The sequence below is a fragment of the Haemaphysalis longicornis genome, unplaced genomic scaffold, assembly GCF_048455015.1.
Source record: "Haemaphysalis longicornis isolate Haplotype H1 unplaced genomic scaffold, Haemaphysalis longicornis Haplotype H1 scaffold_1, whole genome shotgun sequence".
Taxonomy (NCBI): domain Eukaryota; kingdom Metazoa; phylum Arthropoda; class Arachnida; order Ixodida; family Ixodidae; genus Haemaphysalis; species Haemaphysalis longicornis.
The window spans coordinates 215,508,332-215,522,860 of NW_027526203.1; the positions used below are offsets into that span (position 1 = coordinate 215,508,332).

Genomic DNA, 14,529 nt, shown 5'->3' on the forward strand with positions numbered 1-14,529 from the left:
GATGCCCGGCGGTGCCAGTAAATTCTTTTATTTGTTCGCTGGAGTTTTCTGGTGACACCAACGGTCGCGAAAGAACCATTGGGGGGTAGAGGTAGAAAGCTTTGCTTTAAAACATAGCGGAAGAAAAGTGGTGAGACCGGTATTTATCCAGCCCCACCGCTAAGACATGCTCATCAGATTAGAAATTTGTGGTGCAAAGCAAAATTGAGGTGTGGTGCACCATGATGGTGAAGATGATGTTGCCGACATGATGTCGTGGCCTACGCACTAACTTTTTTGTCGAAACATTACGTACAGCGCCACGATCCGGGTCTCCCGGCTGGCTTTGTCATAGCATTATATCATCACTGTCAATGTTTCAACACGTGCCACCATATCAGTTACCGAGCATTAAATTTCAATCCCTCCAATAAACAGCGTAACACTATCGTGGAACATGTTCCTCGCCAGCCTAGCTTCCACGTCACCACGGAGCCAGGCTATGCGTGCTCGCCACATACTATGGAGGCACAGGAGTATCAGTAAATCGTACGGTACTTCATTCTCATGTTCGATAGGGAGGTAACAAATGCCGTGTGGGTCTAATGGAAAGTCTTTATGCAGAGTTCGCTGTAACACATCCCAGAAGTGGACCGGCATCCAGCCGTGTATAAACACATTGTCAATGGTTTCCGGTTGAGTATATGTTGTATCCGCCGTCCACCGAGTCACCATACGTGGCAGAGAGACGCAGACGCTACCTCGTACCCACGGAAAAGAGAGCCTTTATTCTAGTTATACGATATTTATATACGGGCTTGCGGTTGCTGATGATGATGCTCAAAATTGGCCACCTTAGCATTGCGCGTCACCTGGTGGCATGAACAAAACTACATTACACAACACAACATCCCCTCCTCCCAAAAAGGGGCAGCACGCTGTCGCACAACACAACATCCCCTCCTCCCAAAAAGGGGCACGCACAGTCACTGCATTGTCTCATAAATCATATTCAGCCAGCCACGCAGGCTTGCGTCGATCTCTGGTGGATCGCCATGGAGCCTCACTTTCAGCACTTGTCTCAGTCCTACCCAACACGTTCCTTGGTACACTCATGCTCGTGACATCAACATTCAGCACACCAGCACTTGCAGAAGTTTGAACTGTCGTTCTGTCGGTGCTGGCCGGGGTAGTGAGTGGGTGGAACATCTGAGCACTCGGGGACTGTGCTGCTGTGGAGCCGGGAGTCCCAGGGGAAACGCAGGTTCCATCTGTCTCAGGATTCCAGGCTGCAGTGTATGGAATCAGCCGCTCACGATTCCAAACGCGACCGTCGCTCAGCTCGTACGTGTCCTCATGTTGGCGCCGAACAACGGTGAAAGGAGGTGAATACGATGGAGAACCCTTTGGCACACGTCCCGGTAGCTTAATCCGAACTGCTTGTCCTGCGCTCAATGACGAATGTTTGGCGGCACGACGTCGATCCGTATAGTGCTTGCTTGCAAGCTGTTTCCGAGGTACTCTTAGCTTGACGGCTTGAAGCTCCACGCCTTCGACCTCAGGAACACTTCCAGTCGGTCCTGCAGCGAGATCGAGTCTGGTCCTTGGGTGACGGCCGTGTAGGAGAACAGCAGGTTCCTGACCCGTAGTTGCATGCGGAGTGCAGCGGTAGATCCCAAGGTACTCTGTGACAGCCTCCTTTAGTGGGCGGTGTTCCTCCAGACACACCTGAACGTAGTCCTTTAACACGCGATTAAACCGTTCGACTTGTCCATTTCACTGTGGATGATAGACTGCCGAGAATGTGTGGTGGATACCTCTATTGCGCAAGAATTCTTCAAACTCGGCGCATGTAATTTGTGGCCATTGGTCACTCACTATCTCCTTCGGATAGCCTTCACGGCTAAATATACTCCGCAAAAAGGACATGGTCGTCGCTGAAGTGACGTTGGAGGTGAACCCTACTTTTGGCCACTTGCTGAAGTAGTCTACTGAAGTAATGGCAAAACGACAGTCCTGAGGAGCCCTTGCGAAAGGACCAACGATGTCGATGCCTATCTTCTCCCACGATGCTGAAGGAAATGGTACCGGCTGCATTAGCGGCACAACTGGCTTTGCTGATCTGTCAACAGACTGACAAACGGCACAAGACTTGATCAGCTGTTCGACGTGCTTGTTCATGCCAGGCCACCAGTATTTTTCTCAGAGTCGTTGCTTTGTACGCGTGATGCCTGGATGTGATTCATGGGCGATATCCAGAAGTCTGCTCACCAACGAAGAAGGTACCCCGAACTGTTCCCCTCGGAGCAGCAGGTCATTCATCACTGACAGTTCGTCCCGAACCCTGTAGAAAGGCATTGCTTCTGGAGGCAGCGTCTTGGCTGATGGCCACCTGGACGTTGTCCACTGCATCACTTGGCAAAGTACAGAATCCTGCGCAGTTGCGGTTACTAATTCCTCATGAGTTAAGCATGAAGAAACAAAGCAAACAGCATCTTCCGGCTCCGGACGGGCTCCATACTTCTCCTGCGGTAACCGGGAAAGGGCATCTTCCGGCTCCGGACGGGCTCCATACTTCTCCTGCGGTAACCGGGAAAGGGCATCTGCGACAGTGTTTTCAGTGCCCTTCTTGTATTCTATTGTGTAGTTGGATAGCAGGTCAGGAGAGACCCCTTTCGGTTTACAAGAAGTGTGGAAGCAGCTCAGTGACGTACCATTTATCTGTAGTTGCAGTGTGTTGACGGCGTCGATGCCCAGGAGATTTGTGCCTTGTGGTACCACGTAGAAAAGGAGTTGAGCATGCCGGTTCCGATACTGGACTGGAGTGGCGAAGCATCCTTGAATGTTGATTTTTCTGCGTCAAAAATCGAGCAATGTCGCCGATGTTGGCTGGAGTGGTGGTGGAGGCCTCAGTTTTCTGTACGTGTCAGCAGCAAGAATTGAAACTGCAGAACCCGTGTCCACGAGAAAATCGACGGGAGTTTCTTGAACCTGTACTTGTAAGTGCACTCCGGTGCTCTGTTCCCCGTTAAGTTGCAGTACGCTGAGAGCTGTTGGATCGTGGTGCTGGACTTCTTGAACAGCGAGTGACTTCTTGCTAAGCTTCTCGCTACGACAGACTCTCTCGAAATGGCCCACCTTACCACAGTTACTGCAGGTCTTGTTCCTTGCTTTGCAAATACTAGAATTTGCTAAGTGTTTCGCAGAGCCGCAGCGAAAGCAAGTCCTACTATTTTGTCCCGACGAGGCACGTTCGGCTGGCCCTGGCGCCAAACGCTTATCCACTTTTTGCATGTACCCTGCAGGGCTAGCTGATGACAACTCCTTGGAATATTTTGCAGCTTCCTCGATAGTTCGAGCAATTGTGAGAGCCTTGTCCAACGTCACTGAGGAGCCTTCCAAAAGTAGCCGCTCCCGAAGCACGGGGTTGCTCGTCTTGGCGACGAGTTGGTCGCGTATGAACTCGCCGGCTTCTCGCAGCGAAGAAACGAACATGTCCGCGGTCTCACCCGGCAACTGAACGCGTTGACCAAACCGCTTGCGTTCAATGACAACGTTAGTACTTGCTGCGTAGTAGGCCTCGAGCGTCTGTAGAGCAGTCTAGAATTCGTGTTCGTCCTCCGTAGCTTGCTTCTCTGGTAGCGTGTAGTAGATTCGTTGACCCTCAACCCCCAGGCAATCTAGAAGGGGCGCCTTGCGGCGTGCTGGCAGGTACGCGTCGCTTGCCGACGCTACGAGGTAGTTCTCGAACATCCGACGCCATTGCGTCCACGGTATGGCGGTCTTCCCCGGTGTCGGTAGAAACGGCAGCGGCGGCGTCAGTGCCATTGAAGAAGATTACAGTATGCCGTACTTGAGTAGTGACGTGGCGTTCTGCCCGCAGCCGAAAAGGGTTACCTCGTCGCCATTATGTTCTATCCGCCGCCGCGGGCCCCCCGAGTCACCATACGTGGCAGAGAGATGCAGACGCTACCTCGTACCCACGGAAAAGAGAGCCTTTATTCTTGTTACACAATATTTATAACCGTCCTTGCGGTTACTGATGATGATGCTGGAAATTTGCCACCTTAGCATTGTGCGCTACCTGGTGGCATGAACAGAACTACATTACACAACACAACAGTATACATGTTGTGCAATCCGTGCCCCACAGCACCTCTAACCCCTTGTTGTGTAGCCACGTTTCAACTGTGCCTCGGTATGTACCTTTAAAAAAAACTTTGCCCCACTGGAACAAGCATTCTTTTGACTCTTTTCAGTACATCTCTCCATGTGCCTCCAGGGTACAAAACTTGGTACCGCGATGCAGGGAAGAGGCTATCGCATACATCCTTATAAAGTGCCCAACGTGAGACTGTATTCAGCTATTCCAAGGACAAGCGAGCTGAGAAGATTGATTTGATTGATTTACTAAAGGGTTTAACGCGTCGACGCAACGCAGGCGATGAGGCGCACCGTAGTGGAGGGCTCCGGATTAATTTTGACCACCTGGGGATTGCGAGCCGAGAAGAATCTCATTGATAACACTATTTTTCCAAAATAGCCAACAATGGACCTTTTTCCAGTACCGGTCCCTCTAGCGGCCACCACGGCGAACTAAAAAATGGCAGTAAGACACGCCCCCAACAAAGTTAAGCTTTCGGAGAACTCGTGCACAAAATATCCTGGCCCCGCAGTCTCTCCCGCACTCACTCGTCATCCCTACCCTTCACATGAATGTCATGAAAGCAGGCGCACGTTCTCGTGACTAATCCGCACTGTTCGAAGCGCCCCTTTTCTGTTTTTTTTTTTTTTTTTTTCATTTCCGTTACCCCCTCACATGCAGCCATGTGCTGGCAGTGTGGTCAGCCTCAAACGTCTTTGCCCCTTTTCTTAGAAATCCATTATTGTGTGCACGTCCGAACCCACCACGAGGTGTCGAAAGAGAAAGAAAAAAAGAAAACCTGCAGCCGCTCCCTAGGCAGATAACTGAGCGGCGCCCTTTTGTTTACTTTGCCCGAGGCGCCTGCCAAGTATGGCGGACCGGCAGCCCGTGCATGCGCAGATCGTTACTGGAAAAAGGTCCATTCCTCGCTGCACGTGACGTGGTGACAGCACAAACGGCGGCAGTGCTTCACATTAGCGCACTTCCCACACTGTTCTCAAAAAAGGGTCGGCTGTGTCCCTAAGAACACGAAACCGGTTTACCAACTGGCGGAGGAACAGATGCGTTAGACCCAACCCAATACGTTGTGTAGCCCGGTGCCGACCTTATTCTAGCATAAAATAGTGCCGAAGGGGGGGGGGGGGGGGGAATACGTGTTGCCGTGAAATTGTTTCTGTGACCTCGGCCTCAGCAGCACCACGTTACACTTTGGTATTTTGAAAGAGTGTTCATTTATTTGTTTTGTTTTTCCTGAAGTCGATTGAGCTACCGGCTAGCAGCGCTGACGTTTTTTTTTTTGTTTTGTTTAGAGCGCAGCAGGCTTTCGGTCATAACTTTCGCTGCGGTGGGGCAACGTTTGGTCCGCTTCGGTTGCGTAATGGCTATGACATCGCGCTGCAGCGCGCAAAGCACCGGGATCACTTATCGGCCGTGGGCGCTGCATTTCTGATGCAAGCACAGTATGGAAACGGCCGTGGCCGCGAGAATTCTGCGCCCATTGAAATGTTGCAGAGAAGGATTTCCAGTTCGTTGGGATAAATTCGTAGCCTTCCAGATATGAGGCGCCTCCTTCGGTGCTGAATTCATATCTCCACTTTATCGCGTGCGGCCCTAGTAACGAGCGAACGATGCAAAAGCCGTCGCGGCGAGAGTAGAGTCGTCGTCCCTTTGGTTTCGGAGATTCTTCCAGCTCCATTAAAAGACATCTCCCTCCTCGTCTCTCGATCCCTTTCCCTTGATAACGGTGGAAACATTACCAGGCTTATCAGTTTTGCTTCCCGCATGAGTAGCAGATGATGCGCAACTGTCCTCGCGCGGAGTACCTGTTTTGTGTCACGCGTGACGCCCGATCATGCATGTCACTCCTTAATGACAGGGACAGCGGGGGTGAGATGCCACTACCGTTCACACGGACAGACGTCCTTTTGTTCCCAACTAAAACGGCCGTGTTCTTTATCTGATATTCTGTACCCAAGATGCTGATCAAAGCTGCCGGCTTTTTTTTTTTTGGCGATATTTATGAATGCAAGGCAAAAGCACCGTCGGCAACAGAAGTTTTAACATTTTAAACCCCGATGCTATTCGACTCAGATGGCACTTTAAAACTCGCTTGCCCGCGGTAGCCACTAGATGACGCAGCAGATACCGGATCGTAATTTGGAAGCGATTTGAAAAGTCCCTTGTTTCTTGATTGATTCTGGGGTTTAACGCGCCGACACAACGCAGGTGATGAGGCGCGCCGTAGTGGAGGGCTCAGGATTAATTTTGACCACCTCGATATCTTTAACGTGCGCCGAAATCTCGTACACACGAGTGTTTTGCTTTTCGCCTCCACCAGAAAAGCGGCCACCGCGGCCTGTACCGGAACCCGCCCCCTTGCGTCACCCATTAGTGAAAAATGACGAGGGATCAATGCGAGGCCCCTAGTGTATTACCAGACATTGAGTAAAAAAAAAAAAACCCTGTCCCCACCACGTGCTGGATCGTCTAGTCCCACCGGTTATGCTGCGCAATGAACTCTCCACACAGCTTCCTACTTAGAAAGAGCGGTGCTGTAGTTCAATTCAATTCAATTCAACTTTATTTACCAAGAAGGGAATACATTTTGATTTGCAATACATCATCTGGGCCCATATCAACCTTGCTAGTGGCGGGCCCATGCAATAAATACATCATATTGTAGCAACTCAGCCTTTAAAGTTATAACTCAATACGGACAACAAAACAAAAGCGGTCGTCAGAACCGTAACACACCGTACACATCAATGTACTTAAACGTCGGTTGCCGGCATTTAATAAAGTTACTCCTATCCTATCCATAGCACACATACAATCATACATGCGCATGCATACAAGTGCAGATACTCATACATAGACATATATATGCTCACGTGAAAGAGAAGCAACGTCAAATCTAGTCTCGCAGCTGAATGTAGCCCATATTTTGTCCAGGACCAATCATTTAAAAAGTGAATATACATGTTTTACAGGTGGTAAACTTATTTATATGGAGGTCAAGCTAGCGATTCGAAATTGTTACCTTTGATACTGTTTTTCAATGCTCGAGAAAAATCGCGGCTTTCTTTAACGTCAACAGAAATAGCGTTCCATATCTTAGTACCAAGATACTGTATTGTAAGTACGTCTGCCATACACGTTGTGTATGCTAAAATTGACGTTTGCGTGACTTCGTGTTACTCGACCTGATTTTATGAAAATATTTGATGGCAAAGGGCTGTTTTCTGACAAAATATTATGAGTGACGCAGGCTATTTTGTAATCTCGGGCGACCAAAAAAGGCATTATTTCTAGCTTACAGAATAAAGGAGCTGTGTGGTCGGTACATTTTGAAAAGGTTATAATGCGGAGTGCTCGTTTTTGTAATTTTATAACTGGGGAAAGATACGATAAATATGTGCTGCCCCAAGTTTCAATGCAGTATGTTAAGTGACAGTGAAAGACAGCGAAGTAAATTGTTGTTAACGTTTGCAAGGGGAAATGCTGTCATGCCTGGTATAACGTGAAACAAGCAAAACTTAATTTTTTACACAGGTCACTGATATGCTGTTTATAATTCATGGCCTCGTCAAGGACTATGCCGAGATATTTATATGTATCTACTTTTTGAATCTGATCAGTTCCCAGTTTCAGGTTTATTGAATTATTGCTCTTTGCACCTAAGGATGAAAAAAGAATATATTTTGTTTTGGTTACATTTAGCGTCAGCCTGTTTTCATCAAACCATTTCGCGATACTTATTAAGTCACTATTTTCTTCTATTTCTAGCTGCGCAATCCTATTTCCTACGAATAAAATAACCGTGTCATCAGCGTACATCATGGCTTCCCCTTTTACTAGGCAACTCGGCAAATCGTTTACATAAAGAGAAAATAGAATGGGTCCCAAGACGGAACCCTGAGGCACTCCAGCTGCTATGGCTAGAAAAGTTGAACAAGTACCATTTATGGAAACACATTGTTTGCGTTGGGACAAATAACTTTGAATGAAATTTAGAGAAGAATCCCGGAAACCATAACAATGAAGTTTCTTGAGAAGTATATCATAATCAACAGTGTCAAAAGCTTTTCGCACATCTAAAAATATAAAAAAAAGTTGGAGTCACTGCAACACTTCGAGCTCTGGCACGTGGTAATTATGAAATGTTCATCTAACATAATAGTCATGGACTGAGTTGGGTATAAATACGTTGTTTCACTTCGCATTTGCAGGCAAAGAAACACCCTTGTCGCGGATTATCTGAACTATGTCTTTTCTTTGCTTTTGAGCTGGTTAAGGAGAAATGAATTGCAACATCAACGCTCTTAAAATGAAACAATATGCCACTTTGAATCATAAAAAAAAAACTGTGGTTTATTCCTCTGTCATAGGAATCGGTAAAACACGAAAGTGAAATGTGCAGCAAAATCTGCAGCTGAGCATGATTTGCGGGACGGCGGCTGCCTTGTGGGTGTACTTGGCGAGTGACGTCCTGTTGGCAGGAAGCCTTGGCAAAGGTGTACTGGTGTCATTTCCGTGACGGATATGACGTCAGTGAAATCGTGTATCCCGGCACGAAACACTTTCGTGTTAAAATATAAAACCCGAAAACGAACAACCCTATGTATAACGTACTCTTTGGTACTAAAAGTGACTTCCCCGCAAGAAGACCAATTTTGCAGGGGTGCACCCTTTACAGGCCGCTTGCTTCGCTGTACTGGCGTCACTTCCGTGACGGATATGACGTATGGGAAGTCTTCGTGTACCGGGGAATAAAACACCTTCGTGTTAAAAATTCCCATATCGCAATAACAAACATGCAAAGGACCCCAAATAATTAGGCTAGATAGGAAAAATCAAGGAACGGTTGTGACTTCCCCATGACTTTGCCGCACTAGTCCAATGATTCACTGGTGCTGCTGTTCTCCGCACTGCAAACAAAACAATGTCCGCGGGTGTGTTTCTCCACAATGCACGAATGGCGATTGGCATTGCGCGATTTCACAGCGCTTATCACAAGTTTTAGTCTAGTCGCATGCCAGGTTATGTTGATTTCCCCATTTGCTCCTCCTCTGGGCGCAGCGACTCGACAGCGACTCGTCCGGCTATATTTGTGTGCCTATTTTTACTCAGTGCCTGTGGTAGTGTTGAAATGCAAGTCGAACTGCTGCCGTCAGCGAACGATTGCCTGGTGGCTTATGGTATCTGAGGTTGTTTACTCCCTAAGGGGAATTGCTAATTGAGCCTCAACTATAGGCTTTAACTGTTGCTAGTATTTACAGGCAGGGCAACCTTGTATTCGTCGAGTACCTTCCCAAAGGGGTACAGATGACAGGACAAGGCTAACGCGTTACCCGTGTGTGTTACGTGCATATTTTTTTTATTAACGGAGTTACGACTGAACAATTTTTTTAGAAAAAGAACGAGTAACGCACATTCATTGCGTATTACGCCAGGGAACGAGTAAGAGTCCTTCGTTCTGCAGTAGACGCGATTCACCTTGCACACGAATGGGCTGCTGGCGATGGTATAAGGGTATTTTGGGCAAGGACGTGGGCAACGCATGTTACGGAACCTATAGCTTTCATCCGGGTTCGCCTCTGTGACTTATTAGAGCACTTATTCAGCCTCGCCACAGATGTTGTTTCAGGAATGAGTGGAGCATCGGCGAGAAAAATTTTCAGAGGATTGCATATAATAACATACGCTTAGGTGTAATTACGCTTTATTATAAAACAATAAAACTTGAAACAGCATTACCTTCCAATTAGGGAGAAAAAGTTACGTGACGAGTTATAACAACGCGTAACGTGCTTAGCTACTTCGCATTCGCACGAGCTCACGGACACAGCGGCCGCTTTGCACATACAGGATTATTCGACATGTCAGGGGTATTTCAGAAACCATACCAGTGTATCGTTCACTAATAAGTAAGCATGTTTATCTGGTGCACCACCGTTGTTTGCTTGCCTCGAGGCAGCAGCTATACATCTGAAGCACGTGAACTGCTAGAAACGATTTAAACTAGTGGGACAGCGATTGGGTCAGCGGCTCTATATATGTCTGATTTCTGTTACATGAGGTTTCTGGCAGGGTCAACCAGGAGGTGGGACAATTTATCCTCGTCTTAAAGTGCACATTTTGATAGTTTGTATTCCTATGTGTCGTTTCATTTCGCAAACTATGCGATTTGCATTCGAAGGCGGACTAACAATTCTGCCAGTAAGTTTTAGTTCTGGGACAGCGGCATCCATAAACGTAGTCAGTATGCGATAAACTTAGAGCGTGCTAATGGGATACACATACGTATTTAGGAATGCGTGCCGGCGGACCAATATAGCATAGAATTCAGTCATACCAAGTGAAACAGGAAGAAAATTTGCCCTGCGTTTTTCGTCGCAAAATGAAAAGTGGCTCGCTACGCTCGTGTTATGAACAGCAGTGCTCGTATTTTCCAGGGGCAGGACGCGGTCGACGTAGTGGTCCGCCAGGCGAGATGCTGCAACATGGATCCAAGGGTCAAGGCTGTCCTGTTCGTGATTGGCATTCTCCTCCCCCTAGCCTCGGGCTCATGGCTTTGGACTCTTGTCCATCAGTACAACCTACTTGGCACCAACAGCCAGAGTTCACCCGAGGATCCCGCGGACTTGCCTCTGTTTTCCGGCTGTGAAGAAATGGCATGCCAGGTCTACATGGGAGCTCTTGAGTCTACTGTCAACCGTACTCAGGATCCCTGCAAGGACCTCTATCGGTTCGTTTGCGACGGATGGCAGCACCGCTACCATCTCTCCGTCGTCGGCACCACCGAAGAAGCTGTGTACAGCCGCGCCCTTAGCGCCATTCTTCGGCCTCGGCTCGGCGAAAGCAACGAGCAGTTCATCTCGTCAGATGCATGGGGCGCCGAACAGAAAGTGATCGCGTTTGCCAGATCCTGCATGCACTTCGCCGAGAGTAGCTTGGCGGATGTGAAGAAATTTATGGCCGACCGACATCTGCCCTGGCCTAATGCATCGCGCTGGGACTTGCTCGAAGTGCTTCTTGACTTGTCCGGGAACTGGAACGTGCACCTCTGGTTCCAGGTGACCTTTGAAATGGCTCCCTTTCGCGGTGGGAGTGCAGAGCCAGCACTCAGGATAAGCCACAGCGCTGCCTTCCGCACCTGGATCGCTACCATGCGTTCCTTTGCTGGCCGTCCGGTATCCTCGACATCCGCTCGCCGGTACCGTCGTTATGTTAAAGATATGTTAGGGTTTTTCGACGTTTCTGAGTCGAGAGCTGAAGAACTGGCCCCCAAAATCGAAGAGATGGACCGGCTCACACTGGGAGTGCTGGGGCCGGCGATGTCGGAGAACGATTCGAGGGCTCTGCGTCTGGCGATCCGCAATCTCTCCTACACAGCGACTCCTGGAATTGCGGCCGGTCGTCTGCTTCTCCTTTTCAACGAGTACTTTATATGGGCGCGCCGTTTCTCTGCTAGGGACGTCGTGGAAGTGACGAACCCGGGGTTACTGCGATCAGTGGTATACTTGCTGGGCCTCAAGTCGGAGACGAGGGAGGCGCTCACCCTCAGCCTTGGCCTCCGCCTCGCCCATGAGCTCGGCTGGATGGCCCACCGGGGAATCGCGGACGTCACGCTCGACCTCGTGGGTCTGCCACCTTCCGCACACTATCTTCGGTGCCTCAGCCAGGTGGAAAGTGCCGTGGGCGTCGGATGGGCCAGCCTTTTTCCAGAGAAGCCGGGTGTTGACACCCTCGTGGAGGACGTTCGACTGGTCCTGGCCGACACCGTTGAGCGGCAAGTCAAGTCTCCGTTCAGGCTTCAGGCGCGAGCCGCGTCGGCCCAGTGGAACCATGTGAGTCCCCTGGCGATCGCGCTACCACAACCGACCCCCGGAGAACGGTTCTTCATTGACTGGATGAACCTGATGAACGCGCGCTGGTGGCTCCAGGAGCAAGACCTCTCAAATATCCTCAAGCCGGGATCCGTGCTGAACCACCGCTGGAGTTTCCATGGCACCCTGACGGTCGCTGAAGACTACTTCGTCTTTCCACTTTACCACCCGGACTTTCCACCGGCCGTCAACTATGGGGGTGCGGGGCGCCTCATCGCCGATGAAGTTCTAAGGGGTCTGGTCTACGAGCCTCGCTACAAGCACCAGCATGGCCGCCAACACAGCCATGAACGCCGCAGCGAATACCAGCCCCTTAGCAACGACAGCGGCTCTGGGGAATCATCGCAGGACTTTCAACAGCACAACGTCGACACAAAGGCCCTTCTGGCCGCGCTGGGCGCCTACCGGCTGCGAGTTCTGCGCAACTGGACAGATTCCAAGGACAAGGAGTGGAGTATGGCTCACGACAGGCTTTTCTTTGTGGCCTCCTGCTACGCATTGTGCTCGAGCAGCAACTCTGTGGACATGCTGTACGGAGACGCAAGCAGCCGATGCAACGTGCCCATCCGTGGATTGCCGGAGTTTCAAGCTGCCTTCCACTGTGTTGAGCCGCGCGCCCATGACTGAGATCGCCGCGGCAAACCCTTTCCTTGGAGTTTTGCGAGTAGTTTTCTTGAGATGTCCTTATCTTCAAAGCTTTACTGCGGCGCATGGTCTACTAAATCCGTTGCTGAGGGCCCCTGCTTGGCGTGTCATTACTTGACTTCTGTGAACAGAAAGACAAGCTACTATAAGAATCTCGCGTTCAAAATCGCAGGTATCTGAGGCATTCTATTTAAGCGCCTGAAATCAGCGAGTGTTTTAGAATGCGGCTATAGCTGATACATTTCTTATTTTGTCCCATGGCGTAGATGGAAGGACCGGACCGTATTCTGGCGGCCTTTTTTCATATATTGGTGATATTGAAATCAGGGCAATTGCTACGTCTTCAAAAGTTAAATTCTTGAGAGTATTGGTGCCAGCCAGTACATTGAAAGGTGTATCATTCACACCAAAATTACCCCCCCAAAATGACATCCGGACGATCTTGTCCTAGCTAGATGACTTCGGAGGTGTCTAGAGCATCTCAAATGCGCACTAGAACATTTCGCTTCACTGTAAAAAGCGTGCGAAGTCACGATAACTTCCGATGTTGTTCAACTTGCGTGAAACTGTAACCCTAAGTCTAATATGTATCATCATTACCAGCCTATCTACGCGCACTGCCGGGCAAAGGCCTCTCCCATTAATCTACTATTACCCCGGTCGCGTAATTCCAAACGCTTCGCTGCACAGAGCACCCACATGACATGTCTCTTTGCGCGATGGAGAACGGTAATTCAATGTGGTCATAGGCTGCGCCCCAAGCCTAAAGCAACCTAAAACATACCAAAGCACTATTATTAACAAAAACGACGAGTAGATTTGAGTTTAGAAAAAAATCAAATTTAGGAAAAAAAAAAAAAAACACTGACAGACCCGCTGGGGCTCGAACCCAAGCCGCCAGCGCCAATACTCAGAGCTCTACGCCAAGGCTAGAGAGCCAGGACGGTGAGTTCGTTTTAGCAGGCGCTCAAAAGAATAGCGTGCACAGTGACATCACACATGTCACGTGGGTGCTCTGTGCAGCGGAGCGTTTGGAAACACGCACCCCGGTCCTGTGCTAACTGCGACCAATTTACCCCGCAAACTTCTTGATCTCATCTGCCCATCTAACGTTCTGCCGCCCCCTGCTACGCTTGCCTTCTCTATGGGATCCACTCTGTTACACTTAATGACCAACGGTTATCTTGCCTTCGCATTACATGCCCTTCCCAAGTCCATTTCTTCTTCTTAATTTCTACTAATATGTCCTTAACACGCGTTTGTTCCCTGACCCACTCCGCTCTCTTCTTGTCCCTTAATGTTACACCTATCATCTTCCGTTCCATTGATTGATGAGTCGTCCTCAGTTTAAGTTGAACCCTCTTAGTGAGCCTACAAGTTTCTGCCCCGTAGGTGAGTATCGGTAAGACGCAGCTGTCATACACTTTCTTCTTCAGGGACAATGGTAGGCTGCCATTCATTATCTGAGAATGCCTGCCGAATGCACTCCACCCCATTCTTATCCTTGTAATTATCTCTGCCTCATGGTTGGGATCCGGGGTCACAACTTGGCCAAAGTAGATATATTCGCTTACCACTTCCACTGCCTCGCCACCTATCTGAAACCGCTGTGCTGTCCCGAGGTTATTGATCATTACTTTAGTTGTCTACATATTAATTTTTAGGCCCACGGTTCTACTCTGTTTGTCCAGTGCGGTAAGCATGCTTTGTAATTCGCGCCCCGAGTTACTCAGCAAGGCAACGTCATCAGCAAATCTGAGGTTATGAGGCATTCTCCATTAACTCTTACTCCCATCTGTTCCCAATCGAATGTTCTGAATACTACTTGTAAACATGCTGAGAATAACATTGGAGAGATTGTGTCTCCTTGTC

At 49.1% G+C, this 14,529-nt stretch overlaps 1 protein-coding gene across 1 annotated transcript; it reads left to right on the forward strand.

Annotated features, from left to right (window-relative positions):
* The first annotated feature begins 10,626 nt into the window (after nt 1–10,626).
* Nucleotides 10,627–12,639, forward strand: LOC144157371 (endothelin-converting enzyme-like 1). Its single transcript, XM_077688418.1, has one exon. The coding sequence runs from the start codon at nt 10,627–10,629 to the stop codon at nt 12,637–12,639; it is 2,013 nt and encodes a 670-aa protein (XP_077544544.1).
* The last annotated feature ends 1,890 nt before the right edge of the window (nt 12,640–14,529 follow it).

Excerpts from the sequence above, each read along its gene's own strand:
- LOC144157371 (XM_077688418.1), top strand. The coding sequence starts at position 10,627 with ATGGATCCAAGGGTCAAGGCTGTCCTGTTCGTGATTGGCATTCTCCTC.